This window comes from Drosophila busckii, chromosome 3R (assembly GCF_011750605.1).
Source record: "Drosophila busckii strain San Diego stock center, stock number 13000-0081.31 chromosome 3R, ASM1175060v1, whole genome shotgun sequence".
NCBI lineage: Eukaryota > Metazoa > Arthropoda > Insecta > Diptera > Drosophilidae > Drosophila > Drosophila busckii.
The window spans coordinates 19,323,566-19,343,913 of record NC_046607.1 but is presented as its reverse complement, the minus strand read 5'-3'; the positions used below and the strand labels follow the sequence as shown (position 1 = coordinate 19,343,913).

Below are 20,348 nucleotides of genomic sequence, written 5' to 3'. Positions count from 1 at the left end.
AATTATTAAAAATTAATGTTTTTTATTTTTTCTATTTAGCTTGGTTTGTTTTGCAAACTTATATTATTGTATTATTCCGCAAGTCACTTGTCGCGAGTCGTCAAAGTCACGAATAACTTTCGTTACAGCCTAGTGTGGGTAACTGATGCAAAAGTCACGCTTATTTGAAATTCCTAACGGCACAAATCTTCTAAGAAATTTGCTATGCTTTGCATTTTTGTTGAAAACAACAATTTCAGTAACGCTGTATCATAAAAAGTTTTTCCCCGATATCCTGCGAAAAGGTTAGTATTTTTTATATATATGCATATGTGTTTTGATACATAAAATGAGAATTGCAGTACAAATGCTTAGATACTAAAACGTGCCAATAAATATGTTTTTATGTCAAAAATTTGTTCAATGGTAATGTTAATAATTTTATCCTTGCAGAAATCAATATTATGTATATTCTACATGCGATCTTACCTTTCATCTTCTGTGGTCTAATACAATGCGACTACTTAGTAGAGCTATCTCCAACGAAATTATTGGTATCGGAATCCGTTGAAACACACGTAGTAATTAATTGCTGCTTCTATCGTATGAATATATTTAGTTACATCTGCGTAACTGCTATAGTTTTAACTGTTGTGATAGCATGGATCACCTATGTGAATTACTTTCCTCGCACTAAAAGTGGACGGCTGTATACACGCTACTGTACCTGTCGCCCAATTTTGAACGATGAAGAAAATGGCAGCTCAACAAATCCCTTTTTGTCAGTATAAACTACTTTAAAAGATTAATAAAGCTGGCATGTACAATTAAGAAATCAACTTTTAATTCAACGAGTTATGTTTTGCTGAAGAAACAACTAAAGAAACATTCAAATCCACCTGTAATAATATTGTAGCTGTTTAGCCAACTGTTGTTTTCCTATGAAAATTATGTGCCGGTTACTATAAATTGCAAGGCGTGCTCAACCAAAAATCAGTTCAGTTTGCTTAACTCAAGAGTTAACATAATGAAGGTCTTGATTGCATTGGCTGCTTTCATTGGCATTGCACTCGCTGTGGACTACTGTGCTCTGCCCACTTGCCTGGACAAGCACGTTGCCTGCAACAACAAAGGAGTTAGTAACTATAACTAGGCTAAAGCATGAATCGTTTAACACAATTTCTTTGCAGAACTTTAGCACTGATTGCCCCAAGGACGTGCGTGTGATTAATATTGATGCCCATCAAAAGTTGATTCTTGCGCTGTTCAATGAGCTGCGAAACAAAATCGCCAGTGGTGCTATTGAAGGTTTTCCCAAGGCAACACGTATGGCCAAGATGTCCTGGTGCGAGGAGTTGACACACTTGTCGCTCTTTAATGTCAAGACTTGTCAGTCACTGCCCGACAAGTGCCGCAGTACCGAGCGCTTCGCTTATGCTGGCCAAAACAATGCTATATTCAGTTATAGCGGTGCCGAAACTGAGTATTCCGATGCCGAAATCATTAAAGAACAGATTGAGAATTGGTTTGCTCAGCGCGCCAATACTTCGCCCGAGATACTAGGTAGCCTACCTGAGGATTTGCCCAACAAGAATATTGCGAAATTTACTGTTGCCGTAGCTGAGAAGAACACACATGTGGGTTGTGCTGCAGTACGATTCTCCCGTGACTATTACAATCACTTTGTGTTGACCTGCGATTTTGCCACAACCAACATTATTGGACATCCCGTGTACACGCCTGGCGACAAGTCCACCTCGGGCTGCAAGAACCGCTATGGCGCTGCCTTTGACTACCCCAATCTGTGCTACGCCAAGGAGATCTACGACAACGAGAAGATCGTGCCCGACATCAAACTATACTACTAAATAATATGAACTTGAACAAACTTATATATCTGCATTGAAATAAAATACACAATATTTAAATCTTAAATAAATGTTTTTAATTATGTAAATGTAAGTAAGTTTTATAGGAGGTATATTTTTCTCATAGTGTTTTTAACATTTTTAGTTATTTCATTCATTGCCAATTGTTTTATATAAAACACATAGTATCACAATCTTACACAAGTTTACAATATATGATCTTAACCGACAATGCTCGTTTAAACGAAACAATTAAAAATTTGTTCAACTATTTGTTGTTGGGCGCATGCTTACTGAACATTTGCTATTAAGTGTTAAGTAATTTTCTATTAAGAAGATGTATGCAAGTGGTGGACAAAGTGCTAATTGGATTGATGATGATGTCAGGATTATTTGCGTTCCAATTCAAGTGTGTTTAGTTAGTCAGGGATTTTGTACTAAAATAAAAAATATAAGAAAATAATAATTACATAACAAATCCAATGTGCGTTTGTGTGTGTGTGTATAACTTGGACAATTATGCTAAACTAAAGCTACAAATTGTTGCGACAATTACTTTTCCTTCGGCTCCTTATCGAACAGATACTCCTTGGCCATTTGATAGCCCAGGCCGAGGGTGAGGCAACCCACAACTGTGCCCTGCGCTGCCACACGCAGTTGCATAAGGAATACACTAGTGCTCATGGTGCCACGATTTTTGTACTTGTAGGCGCCGATAAGTCCCGCTGCTAAGAAGCCAGCAATGCCTGCAAAATAAAACATGCAATTAGTCATCGGCTAACAGCAATCAATAATCAATAGGGCGAGAACCCAACAGTATACCCTGCACACAGGTCAATTATAAACACGTTTACAAATTTAATACGAATACTAACGTCACCAGTTGCACTCAGCCGTACACAAATACTTGACTCCATTGCATTTAATTTTCGTGAGAGAGGGAAAGTACTTCTATACTATCTGCTTTTCCAACTCTTTTTACGTCCCATTCATTATACATTTAGTTATCAAACTAATGAAATATACATTGTAGTTACTAGCTCACGCACACTAATGCAGATACTGACACGCGCCAATGTCAGACGCAACGTCACCGATGTGATAATAGTGCTTACCAAATGTACAAACTTTGTTTGTGTTTGTGTGTGTGCTTTTCGCGCTTTAGCATTATACAGGCAAAAAAATTTAATGCGTGGAATTTTACAGCTACGCCTTCGCTTTTACAGCATTTCCCATACAGTACACATACATACAATCATGTATGTTAGTGTGTGTAGATCTAAACAAAACTCATCACATGCCTGTAATTACTGCAACTGCAATTTTTTGCAGTTACATCACAGGATTTTTCCACAAACACTTGTTCGTAGCCACACACACAGACAAACATGTGCATACGTGACGCGAGCATAACACGCAAACTTTAGCTTGCTGATGAAATAGTCTAGTCACCGTTATGTCATTTGATCTGAGCATCTCGACACACAAAAATTTCCACTTCTTCGTCGTCAAGTTCATGGGGGAAAATCGAAGGTCAAGGCTTTTCAAACCCACCACCCAATTGGAAATAACTTCCTGTTTGACTACTTACCAACTAGCATGAAAGGCGACTCCTTGGCTTTTCGCGCAAACTTATTTTCCTGCTGAACATCTTCTGCGCTGTCAAACAAAGACTTGCTCATTTTGTTCTTAGATAATTCGACGGATTCGTTTATAACAAAAAATACGTAAAAAGCATAAGCTTTAAGCTTATATAGCGTCTAACTCGCACGGTGGTCGAAAAAGAATGGCACAGCTGTTCAACAGTGTTGCCAAATGAGCAATATTTTTCGAAATGGTAGATTGAGTAAGCACTGTTCATTGGGGTGACCATTTTCACTTGTTCACTTTAACACTATCTAATTTAATTTAAATTTAATATTTAATTATAATTAGTTAGATTTTCATTCATAAATGCAAGCATTTAATATATAAATATAAATACATTTATTTTTAAACTCTTTTTTTCTGTTTCTTAAAATATGAGTGTTGCGAAATGCATCATTAATTGGGGAGCCCCTGCTATCGTTTATCGGCATATGATATCAGGTGAAACGAAACAGTGGGGAGCGGAGCCGAAAGTTTCTTAAATTTATAGTTTAATTTGGATATTTCATAAGAAAGAGTGCTGACTCAACCAAATTCAAAGACGACACCACAGCAATGACGGGAATTATTTCGATATTAACAAGGCAATTGCAGCGAAATGCGCAAAATGTGGGTCTTAAGGCGGTGCGAAATCACGAAGTAAGTGAAAGAGGGAGTCTTAACTTAAGTGCCTGCGTAAAATACACAAACAGCTACCAGTTGGAAGTAAATGAGTTAATCTATAAATAAAGCGGACGCTGGAGCGGACTCCAATCGTCTGCAACAGTATCAGCTGGTTTTGCTGTTCGCATAACAAGCCAAGCAAAGCAAGCGATTATGTAATTGCAAATGTTTGCCATTGCAATTGTATTTGAAACGTGCGTAGCACGGCCGCGCCCCCTTTCAACTAAACCCACGTGATGAACGTTTGCCCAACTGTGGCTCGGTTGTGCAACAATTGTTTTAATTGTAACACACACTTTTATTTTCTTTCAGTTGAAACTCAGTGCTCGTCAGTATTCTCAGCTGGCTGCTGTAGCAGCGCAGCAGCAACAACAGCTGTTGCACCGGGGGAACAATGGAACTCTGCTGTGCCTAGAAGTGCCACGGTAAGCCGACAACTCAATTCCAAGTTCGGAATTTTATTAACTTCTTTGTGTTTATTGCAGCGCTCTGGGCTGGCAAAGTTTTCACACCAGCAACTGCCTTAGGTCAGAAAAGGTTGTAACAGTGCCGCCTTTTGCAGATTCCATCTCCGAGGGCGATATTAAGTAAGCTGAATACTTATCAATTTCATAGCTTGTTTTAATGCATGTTTCTGTTTAGATTCACCTGCAAGGTTGGCGACTCCTTTGGTGCTGACGATGCCGTCATGGAGATTGAAACGGACAAGACCACGGTAGCGGTGCCAGCGCCTTTTGCCGGCACAGTTACGGAAATTCTTGTTAGTGACGGTGATACGGTCAAGTCAGGACAGCAGCTGTTCAAAATGAAGCCTGGTGCAGCGCCAGCCAAGGCTGCAGGTGCTCCAGCTGCAGCGCCCGCTCCAGCGGCACCTAAGCCGGCAGCGGCTGCACCCAAACCTGCGGCAGCTGCACCCCCACCACCGCCAGCCGCCGCTAAAGCTCCTCCACCACCACCACCACCAGCTGGTGCGCGTCCACCACCACCGGCACCACGTCCTGCTGCGCAACGTATTGCACCATCGCCGGCTGTGGCTCAGGTTAAGGTTCCTCCCGCAGACGGCACTCGTCAGATATTGGGCACACGTTCTGAGCAACGCGTCAAGATGAACCGCATGCGTCAAAAGATTGCGGCTCGCTTGAAGGATGCACAGAACACGTGCGCTATGCTGACCACTTTCAACGAAATCGACATGAGGTGAGCATGCAAATTGCTAGTTAATTACTTTATTAACCAATGCTATATTTTAAAAACTTACCAGCTACGCGATGGCCTTCCGTAAGGAGCATTTGGATGCGTTCGTTAAGAAGTACGGCATCAAGCTTGGCTTCATGTCCATTTTCTCGAAGGCTAGTGCCTATGCGCTGCAGGATCAGCCCGTGGTCAATGCCGTCATCGATGGCCAGGTAACAACGCACCCTACACACAGTTAATTCTGACGTAGCAACTCTGTTATCAGCGCTGTCAACTGATAATAGTTTTGTTTATGCGAGCATTTATAGTATTTGTGATAAGAACTTGTTTGTTCTTTTCAAAGCCGCCAGTCAAATGATCTATAAAAACTAAAACTTTTGTTTTTTAGGACATGGTCTACCGCGACTATGTGGATATCTCAGTGGCTGTAGCTACACCTCGTGGCCTCGTTGTGCCTGTCATACGCAATGTGGAGGGCATGAACTATGCGGATATTGAGATTGCATTGGCCGGACTCGCTGACAAAGCCAAGCGTGATGCAATCACCGTAGAGGACATGGATGGTGGCACCTTTACCATCAGCAATGGCGGCGTTTTCGGCTCCCTGATGGGCACACCCATTATAAATCCACCACAAAGCGCCATTCTGGGCATGCACGGCATCTTTGAACGCCCGATTGCAGTCAAGGGCGAGGTAAGGCTTTATGAACAATTGCTATTGAACTTGATTAACTTGCTATCATTGCATTCCACAGGTGAAAATACGCCCCATGATGTACGTTGCGTTGACATACGATCACCGAATCATTGATGGCCGTGAGGCGGTCATGTTCTTGCGCAAGGTGAAGGCTGCTGTAGAGAATCCTTCTATCATTGTTGCCGGCCTGTAAGGCTAACAATGTAGATACATCATTTTTGCTGCGTCCACGTTGATATTAGTTTAATTTGACCACTTCCCAGAAAATTAATGCAGAGCCAAAATTTATTGTGAAAACCAGTCAACTTATTATTTAAATTACGCGCGTGTCACAGAAACCGTTTTAAAATATTAGTATTTAAATTAGTAAGACGAAACTTAATAAATTAATGCGTGACGTGGATTTGTTTATTTGAAAACCTTTACCCTGTAACTTTATTTATTTTTGTGCACTTAAGCTAATTACAAAATGTAAACAGCACCAGATAAAAGTTAACGTCGTTAATAAAATGCGAAATGGCTGCCGATACTCGATAAAAAGTTTATAAATATTTTATTATACGCCTCTTATCAGCAGTTGGAATTGCCATAAATAATAAATATTATTATATATCAATTTGCTATATAAACTTTTGAATTGTACTTTGTAGTGCTGTAAAAGTATCGATGATAGTAACGATACTTTCAATTGCTTTACAATCGACGCTTAAACATTTACAGTTAACTTAGCTTTGCGTGAAAACTCAAGTAATGACCAAATTATAACACTGATTTACTAAAATAAAGCAACATACATATATACAAATCAATGTCGGGCATTATATCGATGTTAACTAGACAAATAACACGCAATGTTGGAGCCAAAGTATTGCGCAATTATAAAGTAAGTTAAAGTGAAGCTTGCCGCCAAAATAATGACATGCATTTTTTTAATCCAACAGTTGAATTTGCTTGTACGCCAGCATTCAAGATTAGTAGCTGGTGTTATATTAGTGCAACAGCAAAAACAGAGGCATGTACTAATTGGCAAGTACCAGCAGCAGCGGCAAGCTGGCATAGGCTGGCCAGGCATACATACGAGCAGCATTTTGAGATCTGAGCAGGTTGTCAATGCGCCGGCGTTTCCAGAGTCTGTAGCCGAGGGTGATGTTAAGTAAGCGCTAAATGCTTAAGTCTCTGTATTTGTTGATTTGCATGTTCATTCTATGCAGATTCACCTGTAAGGTGGGCGACTCTTTTGGTGCCGATGAGCCTGTTATGGAAATTGAAACGGATAAGACGGCGATGCCTGTGCCAGCTCCTTTTGCAGGCACGATAACAGAAATTCTAGTCGGTAATGGTGACTCCGTTAAGGCTGGACAGCCTTTATTTAAAATGAAGCCAGGCGCTGCACCTGCAAAGGCTGCACCAGCAAAGGCTGCGGCAGCGCCAGCGCCCGCTGCACCCGCAAAAGCTGCGCCCCCAAAGCCTGCGCCCGCCCCACCGCCTGCACCAGCGCCCACACCAGTGCCATCGGGGCCCCGTCCTGGCGCTGTAGCTTCCTTAGCACCACAAGCACCACCACCTCCGCCACCACCAGCAGCTAAGCCTGCTGCCGCAGCAGCCAAGCCGGCGCCCGCTGGGGGTGTGCCACCCATAACAGGCACACGCACCGAACAGCGTGTAAAGATGAATCGCATGCGTCAGAAGATTGCAGCGCGTCTCAAGGATGCACAAAATACTTGCGCTATGCTGACCACGTTTAATGAAATTGACATGAGCTTCTCCATGGATTTCCGCAAGCAAAAGCAAGAGGCTTTTATGCAACAGCATAGCGTCAAGCTGGGCTTCATGTCCATATTCTCCAGAGCTTGCAGCCTGGCACTGCAGGAACAGCCCGTTGTAAATGCGGTTATTGAAGATAAGGTAGAAGCAAATGCATTCACTCATTGTAGCTAAGCTCTAACAAATTTATGCTCAACAGGAAATTGTGTATCGTGACTTTGTGGATATCTCTGTGGCTGTGGCCACGCCTCGTGGCTTAGTTGTGCCTGTGATACGCAGCGTGGAGACGATGAAATTTGCGGATATTGAAAAGGCACTGGGCGCATTGGCCGCCAAGGCCAAAAAGGATGCTATTACTGTGGCGGATATGGCGGGCGGCACTTTTACCATAAGCAATGGTGGCGTATTCGGCTCGCTGATGGGCACACCCATTATAAATCCACCACAGAGCGCTATACTTGGCATGCACGGCATCTTTGAGCGTCCGATTGCGATTAAGGGCGAGGTGAGTGTGTAAGGTAATTTAAATTTATTATAGTTTAAAATGCTGGTTCATAGATTAAAGTACGTCCCATGATGTATGTGGCCTTGACCTATGATCATCGTATTATCGATGGGCGTGAGGCAGTGCTGTTCCTGCGCAAGATCAAGTCCGTTTTAGAGGATCCCAGTGCTCTGGCTGAGGGTCTTTGAGTGCTTTTAAAACTGTAAAAATTCAAATGTAAACTGTGCACTGCGCTATTAAACTTTCTGCAGTTCAAAAAAATATTAAACAATTGTGAGGTTTTTTTTTTTTTTGTTATTTGAGCAAATTGGCTTGTACAATTTTATTGATTTGTAGTGTTTTTTGTTTAAATATCAACAGAATGGGTTTATATATAAAAAAATTATTTTACAATAGTTGTGATGTTGACATTAATTATTGTGTCTAGCATATATAAATATTAAATTTATTTTAGATCCATCAAAGAGATTCTTTTAACACAGTATAGAATTTGTTGCTTTTTTTGTTTTGTTTTTGCTTATCACATTATGAACGATATCGAAAGAACTGAACATATAGAAAACTATTTTAAAGTTTTGCGAAAAATCATTTACATTGATAATAATTATTAAATATAGTTATATTTATATATAAAAAATGCAGCAATCGTTTCGTCTAAAATATATATATGCATTAAATTGCATTTTAGACAAAAGGATTGGCATTATCTACAATTATTCTTTTGGTATTTGTTTTATATGTGGAAATTGAAATTTGCTTAGTTAATACTTGCGTGTTGTTTTTTTTTTAAGTTAAACTAAGGGGATACAGAGTGTAGTTACATATATATTATATATAAACAATTATATACCATACTGCCTGCCGGGAATGCATTTGAAACTAAGCTAAGCTGATGAGTTTTGTTTAATGAATTTTTCTAATATTTATATGCTTTTTGTAAAACTTTGTGTTTAAAGCAATTACACTAGGTATCCCCAACCTTGTGTCCGAAATAATAAGTTTTTTGTTTTGGTTTTTCTCTCTGCATAGATCCCTAGATTTTGTAGAGGTTTTTCCTTATGTTTTTGTTAACTTTTAGTGTTTTTTTTCAATAGAACTATTGTACAAGATACCATTTGCTACTTTTGTTTGTGCTTTGTGCTTGTCTCAATGATTTTGCAGATTTCCAAATTGCATTAAACGTTGTTGTTGCTGTGAGTTTGTTGTTTTTGCTTGCTTTTGAGCTGGCCAATAACTAAATAATTTGCAAGTGCTTAAACTCAATTTAAGTGTCAAATGTTTAGCAAATATGTTTTGATATTTTTTTGGGTGCTGGGTATGAAATTTTGGTTGCTGCTGCTGTTGCTGCTTTTTTGGGTGTTACGGTTGCTGCAATGTTGTTGTCGTTGTACAAGTCGGAAATGTGTAATTTCATAAAGAAAGACGGTTTTTTGCTCATGTTGCTTTTAGCCGCTGTTGTTAGTGTTGCTGTTGTTGCTGTTGCCAAGTCTCTAGTCTGTTGCTGTTGCCGCTTGGCCAGGCAACTTTTGCAATGAATTTATAAATCAAAATTACTCTTGTGTCTAAGGTTTGTCTGATATATTTTTTGCTTGGGTAGTTTGCTGCACTGACTGTCGTCGTCTCAATCTCTCAACCCTCTAGAGCCATATTTTATTTATTGATAGCAATTATGTCTCGACCTCGTCTATTTGCCAGTATAAGTTTATATAAATTTTACAGTTTTGTTTGATGTGCTTTCAGCTGATGATGATGGGTTCGAACTTTCTCAAAAGAAAATCTAAACGTAACCACAATTTAATGTTGTGCATGTGTGTGTTTGTGTGTGTATGTGTGTGTGTGGTGTGGTCTGCTGCCTGACTTGTATTTTATATAGATATATAACTTGAAGTAATAGTAATTTGAAAGCTGCTGGTTTTTGTTTTTGCATTTGTCGCTTTTGATTTTGATTACAGATTTGTAGTTTATAGTTAACCTTTTGTTGTTGTGTTTTTGTCAGGCGTGCATAATGCGCTCTTAAGTCAAATATAAAAAAAATAATCTTTAGATATTGTGGCTTTGGTTCAACTATGTTTGTGTGTATAATTTTTTGGCTACTGAACTGCTTTTCAATTTTTCAACCCCTTCTATGCAAAAGTTTTTACTATAATCGCCTTGCAGTTGGTGCTGCTGCTGTTGTTACTATTATTGTTGTTGTTGTTGTTGTTGCTACTGTGTATTGTTTTGTTTCGCGTTGATTTATCTGCTTTGTCCCATTTTATACTCTGGCTCTCACCCTGTCGCTCTCTGTTGTGAGTTATCCGCCATTTGTAAGATTTTTGCCAGAAAGTTAGCCAGAACAATTGTATCCTTGTCGTCTTGCCAGCGCTTTTGCTTTTGTATGTGTGTGTGTTGCCCTTGTTTTAATTTTGGTTTTATATATTTTTTTTTTGGTGTGTTTTTGGTTCTTGACTTTTGTCGCATTAAAACTTCCGTTGCGTCTTTATAATTTATAATGCTGCTTTTTGGGGAATTTCGTTGTAATTTGTCATCTTAATGTGTAATAATTATGCACCAAAGGGCTTCCGAATAATGCGACTCTAGACTCTTCACTTCACTTTTAAGTTAGCTCTGGAATTTTGCTTAGCGGGCTGACTGTGTTAAATATTTTGGTTTTGCTTTTGTTTTTATGATAACTATTCTTTGATTTGAGTTTGGCGTTGTTGTCAGCTATTTGTTTTGATTGATTTTGCTTTACAGTTAATATTAAATTTTTGGTTATAGAATTTGTTATTGAATTTTGTGTCCGGTAAGTGTTGAAATTTTGTTTAGATTTTTGGGTTTTGTTGTTTTTGCCAGAGAGTTGCCGAAAGTTGCAAATTTTGTTTATCATGTGACTTAAACGATGTTCTAAAATTAAATGCAATAATTTTGATTAATAACTGTTCGAAAAGGCACACAAAAATAATTAATATAAAATTTGTTCAATTTAATTTGCATACCAAATTTTATATTCGTTTATATGTTTCTATATTTTTTGATCTTTTATGCGTGGAATTTTAAATGCTATTTTGCTTAATTTTTTGCTTGTTTAGTTTTTTTTTGTTATTGATTTTGAATTTTACTATCAACTTTTTCTGATCTCTAATTTGGAACTGTTTTAATATAATAAAATGAGTCGAACTTTAAAAAAATAATCTGGTTTTGTTGTTTGTTATTTGCAGTCTAAAGATGAATTTTAAATTTTGATTCTATCATTTTTGATGCTTGGAATTTTAAAAGCTATTCTGTTTAATTTTTGCTCTCTTAATTTTTTGTTCAGCTTCAACTTTTAAATGCTGTTCTTTCTTAATTTTTGCTTGGTTGGTTTTTATACTTTTTTGTTCTTTAAAGCTTAGTTTTGGCTTGGTTATTTTTTAAAATTCAAATTTCTATCTTTTTTTGTTCTTAAAAGCTTAAATGTTTCTATGCTAAATTTTTGCTTGGTTAGTTTTTAATGTTTCAAATATGTTTATCTTTTTTTTTTTGGTTCTTAAATGTTTCTCTGCTAAAATTTTTGCTTGGTTAGTTTTTCTATTTTTTGTACTTTCATGTTTAAATTTTTCTGCCTAATTTGCTCTTGATTAGTTTTTATCAACAGCTTAAAACATAATTTAGTTTTGGTTTGATAGCAAATATTTGATTAAGAAAATCTTGAATTGAATATTTTTTATATGATTTTTGGTGGGAATTTGAAATCTAACAGAATTTAGCACCTTATATAAATAAAGTTTTTAAAATTGTATTGTTTTTAAATATGAAATTTTTGTAGTACATTTTATGAAAAGCTTGCAGTTTTGAAGTAGTTTGTATAGAATTTGCTTAGAAATCAACAAGTTTTATAGACATTGCTTAGCTTGTGATATTGTTTGGAATTTGAATTTGTAATTTGCAAATTTATGCGAACAGTTTGTAAATTAAATTTAAAGAAATATTAAAGCTAATTTGGAAGCGCGAAAACTTTTTAAATTGGAATTTAAAGTGTCAAAAATTGTTTTCGAAACCTTGAATGTTTTTTTGTTGTTTACATTTTCAAAGCAAGAATATTTTTAAACATCTTAAATTTTTGAATCGTTTTAAAGTTTAATTAAATGAATGTTTTAAAAGTCTTTTTAAAGTTTTGTTAAAGTTTTGTTCGTTAGAATATTGTTTTCAAATGTGGAATATATCTTTTAGAATTGTTTTTGTTGTGTTTTTGCTTTTAATTTGAATTTGAGTTGAATTTTTAAAATGGAATTTTTTGAAGCAGATTTGTTATTGAAGAATGCGCTTATGATTTAGAATTTAAATGTTGATGGTTCTTAAATTATGAATTGAATTTTAAATGGAATTGAATTTAAATGATGATTATATATAGAATATGAATTGAATTTTAAATTGAATTTAATTTGAATTGAATTTAATTTGAATTGAATTTAATTTAATTTGAATTGAATTGAATTTAATTTGAATTGAATTGAATTTAATTTGAATTGAATTTAATTTGAATTGAATTTAAATTTAATTTTAGAGGTATCAGCTGTGAATTTGATGCTTGAAATTCGTTTTTGTAGTTGAATTTTAGAACTGTTAGTGAAATTGAATTGAATTTAAATTAAATTTTAAATTAAATTGGTTTTTATAATTTTTTGCAGTAGCTGTGCCTAATTATATGACTTTTGCTGTTCTAAACTAAAAATGTATCAAATTATTTGCTGCTATTTTCTAGAGCTGAGCTTGGGCTAATAAATTATTTCTAAAAATAATTTTTAATATCAAAAATATAGTTTTGTTATGCATGTAAACTAAAGTTATAATTTTTGATTTTAAAATTGCAGCTAAAAGTAATTTTTACTTGTGCTCAGAATAAAATAAAAATTTTGATATCATAAATAAATTCGTTAGCATTTTGAGATTTTTGGTTTTTTTTTTGAGAAACTTTGCTGATATGTTTGAGTAGAATTGTTTTGATTTTGTTTACGAAGTTAATTGCTGAGTTGAATTAAGTTTCTTTTTATCGTTGGCAGTGGTGTGAGAATTAATTTTTTTTAAACTAAATGCTAATAAACTAATAGTTGAATTTAGTTTAGTACTTTTTTTGTTGGGTTTTCTTTTTCTTTGTGATTGGCAGTGATGTGAGATTTTGAGTAACTAATTTAACTGCTAATAGATGAATAGTTGAATTTAGTTTTGTTCTTTTGTTCTTTCTTTAGTATTGGCTCTGATTTGAGAAAATAAATTTTCTAAGCTAAATTGCCTAATATTTGAATTTAGTTTTTTTTTTTGTTGGGTTTTGATTTCTTCTTTTTTTAACATTGGCAGTGAAAATAAATTTTCTAAGCTAAATTGCCTAATGGTTCAATTTAGTTTTGTTCTTTTGTTGATTGCTTTGATTTTTTCTTTCTTAACATTGGCAGTGAAAATAAATTTTCTAATCTAAATTGCCTAATTGTTGAATTTAGTTTTGTTCTTTTTGTTGGGTTTTGATTTCTTTTTATCATTGGCAGAGATTTGAGAAAATAAATATTCTAAACTAAATTGCCAAATTGTTGAATTTAGTTTTTTTTTGTAGGCTTTTGTTTTTGCTTTTTATGTTTGGCAGTGATGTGAGACAATTAATTTTAGAATTTAGTTGCTAAAGACTATTTGAGTGAGCTTGGCAACTGTTAAAACTGTTTCAATTTGTTTTGCTTTTGTTTTGCTATGTACACTAATTTGTTGTAAATTGATTTTTGGCGTTTTGGCGCTTTAAATATTTTTTGAGAAAATTTTCAATAATTTCTGCATGAATAATATGAATGGGCAACGTCTTTGCACTGTCTAAACGAATGAAAATGTGTAGGAAAAAAAATATTGAAAGCGCTAAAAATGCCAAAAGTGCAATTAGTTGAAAATAATGAAATTTTGGAAGCCTGGTCTATTTCTATTCTTCTTGGGTATCGTAGAAGCAGCTTCCTTTGCAGCCATTTTCTAACTAAAGTGGTGTGGGTATTTCTTTTGACAGATGTGTGTGTGTGTGTGTATGATTATGTGTGTATATGTGCCCCTGTAAGTGCGCTGGTGCTGGCTAAAGTGTGTGTTGTATGTGTGTGTGTGTATATGTGTGTGCTAACAAAATTGGTGGTTGGTTTGCTGCCTAAAATGCTGTTGAAACTTGATTTTCTTGCTTGTGTGCTTGGGTTTGGGTTGTAAAAAATCTTATAAAAATAAAACTTAAGATTTGTAAAAAACGAAACACGAATTTCGATTTGATTTGTACGGCTCAAATGCGTTTTGTGCTACACAAAATGAAAAAATCTATTGCATTGTGTGTGGTGGTAAAATTTGTGTGTCACCTACAGGGAACACGCGGTTGGGTGTTTTAGCGTTTGGGTTGGAAATGAAGGCTTCTGCGATGCCGTGGAAGAAGAGTGAATGATTTTGTGTTTGACTTTTGGGGCATGATAAGAAATTTTATAAATGGCTGTGTGCGGAAATGAACTGCTTAAGAAATTTGCTAAGCTAACAGCACAAGCGGCAATTTGTTGCTAATAAATAAATGTATAAGATTTTGTTAATTTGTAGCTAAAACATAATATGAGTTGCTTACGCTCGCTGTTTGGCTTTAGAATTTGCTGCGTCTTGTTGTTGTTGCTTGTGCTGTTGCTCTCTTTCAGGCGCACTCTCACGCTCTTGCTGTGTATGTGTGTGTGTGTGTGTGTTTTGAATTCGCCGCAGAAGTTTAGCTTTTGTATGTGTGTGTGTACTTCCTGTCGAGGGGTGGTTGCTGCTGCTGCTTGGGGGCATTCGCCCCTGCTTAGATATATTCAGCTAAATATCTGCGGCGGGGCGTTTAGATGTCTCCATTTAGCTGCTGCTTTAGATAACTGCGCAGCGTACGTTGACGTCGCTGCTTGCTGCTTGCGTCGCTGCCTGCTGCCTGCTGCTGCTGTTTGTTGCCTTCAAATGCGCTCTCGATCATCATCATTGGCATTGCCCAATTGCTGCCCCTGCTTTGTTTATTTTTGTGTGTTGCTCAACTTGAATTTGGGTTTCCTTCCTTGTAGCTTTTGTCTTTGTTCTGTAGAATTTGCTGGTCTCGTTTGTAGCTTGGGGCTTGGGGCGTTTGGTTTTCGTCTCAGCAGGCAACTGTTGCATTGCAGTTGCTGTTTGCGTTTGTTTTTGTTTAATTTTGTGTTGTCAATTTGTTGTTGCTTGCAGTATAGAAAGATGAGCATTAAACATTTTAAAATTTGTTTGAGTTTCATAACAATTTTCGTTTGTTTGCGTAGCTGTTTGCTAATTGATCCATGCTAAGTAAGCTTAGCGTTGCTTTGTGTGTCCTGCAATAAAAAATAATATTCCTTACACTTATTATATATTTAAAATTAGCTTTAACACTTACCTGTAAAATATAAAAAATAAATTATTATTAGCTGCGCGTAGATTTCTATTTTGTTTGTATCCTTTTGTTCACTTTGAAAACTTTCCAATTGTTGCTTGAAGTTGTTGCACTTTTTTTGTTGAATTTGGAACTTTTTGTTGCTTATTTTTAGTTTTAGGTTATGTTATGTGCAATTTGTTTAAGTTAAATCAAACCATTGTTATATAACTTAAACTAGTTATAGTTTAAGCTTTGAGTTTGTACGTTAATAAAAATTAATCTGACTTTCGCTGTTATGTTTTGGTTTTCGTTTTAGAATTTGTTGCTGTGTTTTTGAGTTTTTGTTATGTCGGAATTTGTTGAACTTTTGTTGCAAAATGTTGTGTGTGTTTGTTGAATATGCCGCGTTGCAACTGCCTCCAGTTAGCGCTGCCGGAACATGGCGCCGCTAAAGGCGGTTGGAGGCACTGTTGCTGATCCTCAGTAGTGTTGGTCCTCGCTAGTGCTGCTGCTGCTTCCACTGCTGCTGCTGTTGATCCTCAACGTTTGAAGATTGAAATGAAACTGATTGATTCTGCGCAGTAGCTGTGGCTTATATACGCTGGATCAGCAGCAGCCCAAAGCTTTGTCTATAGCTTGCCCGGATGTGCACAATAGGCGCCTTGTATGGACAAACAAAGAAAACCCGTTAGGCTAGTTTATTATAGAAAAAGGTAGCATAACTTTGGTGGTAGTTTTGGCAGCATCTCATTGTCGGCAGCATCCCTACGCATCTGGCTGAAGCAGCACACCTGGCTAGCAAAAGCTGCAACGGCTACAAAAACCAGTTCAGCCTGTACGCAGCATATCCTGAAGAGTATCCTTGACCATTTGAACTGCAATTGTGCGTCTGGACCGCTTTTTGCTGGGAAAATAGCTCAAAATTTTCAAGTTTTACGAGCATAGCGATAAATATCTAAATCGGCAGTTCAAACGTGTTTCAAAATTTGTCGATGTATAAACATTTTATGCACAGGTCTGTCACTAAATATATATATATATAAAACTTAAACTTAAAGCTGCAGCATATTGTAGGTCAGCCTAATATATCAACTTTGAGGCAAAGCTAAAGATTTAGCGGTCGCTGACTTTGGCAAGTTTCATTTTGTTGCCTAATTTTTTGCGCAACAAGTTAAGGGTTGTATTTTTTATTTAAATTGCGCTTAACCCTTTTTTAATTCGGGTTGTGCAATTGGGTTAGAGGTGGGATCATGACATTTGCAACGACCTTTAAGTGTGACCAGCGCATATGCAGTTATTAAATTTATACAATTGTTGGCTGGCTGCTCAATTAGCCAACATAGCAATTTTCATAAATTTCAAATGTGGCGCTGGCACAAACTTTAGTTGCAACTGCTTTGGCTGTTGATAGCAACTTGCACAAAATTTTGATTGTATAAAGCGCTAGCATGAGTTTGAGGTCATGTCTATGTATGTGTGTGTGTGTGTGTGGTTGGTACAGTTGTGTGCAAAAATGTGAGCAGCAGGCGTTGTTTAGGCTCTTTTGGTAGCCTTGTCAACAATTTCGTACTCAACTCTCGCTCTCTCGCTCTCTAGCAAATTTACATATTTCTGTTAATTTTACATTGAAGTTGGGTTCATAACGAAGAGGAAACACTTGAAATTTGCATATATTTGCTTCACTCACACACACACAAGACTTCTACATATGCAAATGTGTGCTGTATGCTATAAAGTTTTCATATAAAATCCAAGTGAAAACAGACAGTGAGAAAATAGCAGGTCTGAGGTTTGGGGTCTGCGTAGGCCGTTGGGCAAGCAAAAGAAGGCAATGGCTGTGGCCAACACACACACACACACACATACACACACATGTAGCAGCAGCGCCTACACAAAAGAGAGCGCTTAAGGATTGTGCGTGCTCACGTATACATTTCAAATCTGCGTCTGTGTGCGTTTTGTATAAGTCATCAAAAGATACACACACGTAAAATAAAATTTAAACAAAAGGCTTTTTTAGCCAATGCTATGTATATCAGTGGGAGCCAAAAGTTTGTATGTCCTGTGTGCACACAGGACACACACACACACACACACACACGAAAATAAAAGGCGCCTAAAATACAACAACAGCAGCAGCCAAGTTCCTATCTCACTCTCACTCTTTTCACATATATATATATATATATATATATGATTGTTGTTGTACCCCAGTCGACCCTCATTTTTGGTTGGTTACTGTTGTTTTTGTTGCTAATGTGGCTACTGCTGCCCACATTTATGTTACCATAATTTGACTTTAAGACAAAAACAAAAAAATGTTACAAAAAAATAAGAAAGCAGCGTGTGCACAACGTTTCCAAATACTCTGCAAAATTTATAGGCTTTCCAAATAACAATAATAAATAGCGCTTAATGTTGCTCTTTATAAACACTAAATAGTTTTTATATTAGTGCCTTTTATTGTTGCTTATTTATATATTCATTATTATATTATTCGCTCATATAAACTTAATATTTTTTAAATGCTTAAGCAGCGTTAAATTTAAATTTCTTTTGATTTAATTTTATATCTATTATAGCTAAATATCTTTCATACTTATGCTCTTATAGGTATTTATTATTTTTTCATTCATCATTATGTTCAATATTTTATTCCTATTACATAAAACTTTAGTTTTTTCTTTATTTTTTAAAATTGGTTTGGCTTCATTTGTTTAATCATTTGAGTCATTGTTTTGCTTATTGGTTTAATTCTACAAGCTTATGCGAATTATGTTTAAGGTCTTTATTATTTAAAATACGTTTTTTATTAACTAATTTTTTCATTCATCACTTGCGTAATCTTTTTGTTGAATATCTTATGCCTATTATAGTTCAAATATCTTTAAAACTTATGCTTTTATCTTTGTTATTTAAAATCCTTTTTTTTTAATCATTTGAGTCATTGTTTGGCTTCATTTTAATCAAATGCGACATTTGAGGCAACGTTTTGCTTATTTGTTAATTTTTTAAACTTATGCGAATTATTTATAAGGGCTTTATTAACTAATTTATGTATTCATCATATGAGTAATCTTTTTGTTCAACATTAAATTGCTATAAAGTTCAAATTTATTTTAAAGCTTATGCTCTTATAGTTCTTTATTATTTCCTTTTTCTTTAATCATGCGAGTAATCTCTATGCTTAATATTTAATTCTTCATATAGTTAAATATGTTTAAAACTTATGCGAATTATCTTTAAATTCTTTAAAGCTCTATATTAACTTAATTTTTCCTTTATTATTTGATTAGTATTTTTGTTCAATATTTTATTGCTTATATAGCATAAGCTTATATATTTAAATCTAATGCTTATTATTAGCAATATTTTCTGCTTTAAATGTTTTGTTTTTACATTTTTTTTATGCTTATTAAATAGTTAAAATTATTAACTATTTTTCAATATATAAAGCGTTTTATAAAAAACGCCTTAGTCAGTTTATAGAGTATAACAAGCAAGGACATTCGGTTTACTCATACACACACACACACATGCACACACATATGCCAACACTTGCTAACCGAATATCCTGCTGGAGTTTTTCGGCCATGATGGGTTCATTTTTCAGCACACACATGCATACAGTTGCTTATAGGAGTATGCGCACACATGCTTTGTATGTGTGTGTGTGTGTGTGTGTGTGGCGTTCTTTTGCGGATTTTGCAGTCAACTTGGAAGCCAACTGGCAAAACTATATGGCTAATGTGTGGGTGCAAGTGGGCGTGCTATGTGTGTGTGTGTGTGTGTATGTTAGTTGGGTGTGCATAATGTGTGATTGTGTGGAAATTTTTGGGCAGTTTCATTTCGGTCATATTTATTAGTTGGCACAGACACTGGCACAGATCAAAACAGGACAACAAGATGCGCCAGCAACAGCAACAACAAATGGAAGTGAACGTCTTTTTCACCCTCATCAGTGCAAGTTTAAATAATGTGTTGGTATTAGTTTATATCCTACTCTGCATATAGCAAACTTTTTTCAAGCCATATCCTGTGTAGTTTAAGTTACACACACACACACACACGAAACTGACTATAGGGACATAATCTATATACATACGTGCCTCAAGGATTGCAAGAAAATGTGCCTGTTTAGAATTTTTGGGGTGCTGGGAACTGCTCAAAGGGTTCGCTTTTGGGTTTGGGGGCTGGGGGCTACAAGTTTTAATGGGTTTAGAGCCATAGCGAACACTTCCTGCACACTTAACAACAAGGACCTTAACTATTTACAAACTATAAGCCCTGGCCCAACGCTAGACTTAGGTATGTAATCAATTTTTATGCCATTATTGATGCTTCGCTTGTTTTATTTGCACGATTAATTGGAAATTTTTGTGCAGACAACGTCGGAATTGAGTTACGTACAAATTTAACTGCTGGGCGTTTGTCGTTTGAGGTTTAGGCAGCTTTAAATTTTGCTACGACTGTGTCCTTTTTATGTCCTCTAGCTAAGCAGTGCGTGCGTTTGCTACACATTTCATTTTAAATACAAAAAGAAAAGTACTTTTGTTACAAGCCCTTTTGAGCTTGTATATGTGTCAGCTAGCAAGCTGCGTATGTGTGTGTGACACATTTGCTGCTTTCATAATTATGTCAAACACATACGCATTTAAAATGAGTTTATCAGCT

The 20,348-nt window shown here is 36.0% G+C and overlaps 3 protein-coding genes across 3 annotated transcripts; 2 read left to right on the top strand and 1 right to left on the bottom strand.

Annotated features, from left to right (window-relative positions):
- The first annotated feature begins 965 nt into the window (after window positions 1-965).
- LOC108603454 lies at window positions 966-8,573 on the top strand. The gene is made up of 14 exons (XM_033294023.1): window positions 966-1,114; window positions 1,170-1,841; window positions 4,470-4,582; window positions 4,643-4,744; window positions 4,800-4,996; window positions 5,216-5,354; window positions 5,419-5,563; window positions 5,740-6,045; window positions 6,107-6,237; window positions 6,835-6,931; window positions 6,990-7,201; window positions 7,260-7,953; window positions 8,012-8,317; window positions 8,371-8,573. The coding sequence occupies exons 1-14, from the start codon at window positions 1,007-1,009 to the stop codon at window positions 8,503-8,505; spliced, it is 3,357 nt and encodes a 1,118-aa protein (XP_033149914.1). The 5' UTR covers window positions 966-1,006; the 3' UTR covers window positions 8,506-8,573.
- Window positions 1,902-3,643, bottom strand: LOC108603456 (HIG1 domain family member 1A, mitochondrial). Its single transcript, XM_017992287.1, has 3 exons — window positions 3,439-3,643; window positions 2,404-2,593; window positions 1,902-2,284 (listed from the first exon to the last, which is right to left on the bottom strand). Exons 1-3 carry the CDS (start codon window positions 3,527-3,529, stop codon window positions 2,263-2,265), a joined length of 303 nt encoding a protein of 100 aa, XP_017847776.1. The 5' UTR covers window positions 3,530-3,643; the 3' UTR covers window positions 1,902-2,262.
- On the top strand, window positions 3,930-6,430 carry LOC108603453 (dihydrolipoyllysine-residue succinyltransferase component of 2-oxoglutarate dehydrogenase complex, mitochondrial). The gene is made up of 7 exons (XM_017992284.1): window positions 3,930-4,133; window positions 4,470-4,582; window positions 4,643-4,744; window positions 4,800-5,354; window positions 5,419-5,563; window positions 5,740-6,045; window positions 6,107-6,430. Exons 1-7 carry the CDS (start codon window positions 4,050-4,052, stop codon window positions 6,239-6,241), a joined length of 1,440 nt encoding a protein of 479 aa, XP_017847773.1. The 5' UTR covers window positions 3,930-4,049; the 3' UTR covers window positions 6,242-6,430.
- Window positions 8,574-20,348: the final 11,775 nt, after the last annotated feature.

Excerpts from the sequence above, each read along its gene's own strand:
- LOC108603454 (XM_033294023.1), top strand. The coding sequence starts at position 1,007 with ATGAAGGTCTTGATTGCATTGGCTGCTTTCATTGGCATTGCACTCGCT. Across the intron at positions 5,355-5,418 it reads TTCAACGAAATCGACATGAG|CTACGCGATGGCCTTCCGTA; the intron begins GTGAGCATGCAA and ends AAAACTTACCAG. Across the intron at positions 6,046-6,106 it reads CGATTGCAGTCAAGGGCGAG|GTGAAAATACGCCCCATGAT; the intron begins GTAAGGCTTTAT and ends TGCATTCCACAG.
- LOC108603456 (XM_017992287.1), bottom strand. The coding sequence starts at position 3,529 with ATGAGCAAGTCTTTGTTTGACAGCGCAGAAGATGTTCAGCAGGAAAAT. Across the intron at positions 2,594-3,438 it reads GTCGCCTTTCATGCTAGTTG|GCATTGCTGGCTTCTTAGCA; the intron begins GTAAGTAGTCAA and ends TTTATTTTGCAG. Across the intron at positions 2,285-2,403 it reads GATAAGGAGCCGAAGGAAAA|TACAAAATCCCTGACTAACT; the intron begins GTAATTGTCGCA and ends TTTTTATTTTAG.
- LOC108603453 (XM_017992284.1), top strand. The coding sequence starts at position 4,050 with ATGACGGGAATTATTTCGATATTAACAAGGCAATTGCAGCGAAATGCG. Across the intron at positions 4,134-4,469 it reads AGGCGGTGCGAAATCACGAA|TTGAAACTCAGTGCTCGTCA; the intron begins GTAAGTGAAAGA and ends ATTTTCTTTCAG. Across the intron at positions 5,355-5,418 it reads TTCAACGAAATCGACATGAG|CTACGCGATGGCCTTCCGTA; the intron begins GTGAGCATGCAA and ends AAAACTTACCAG.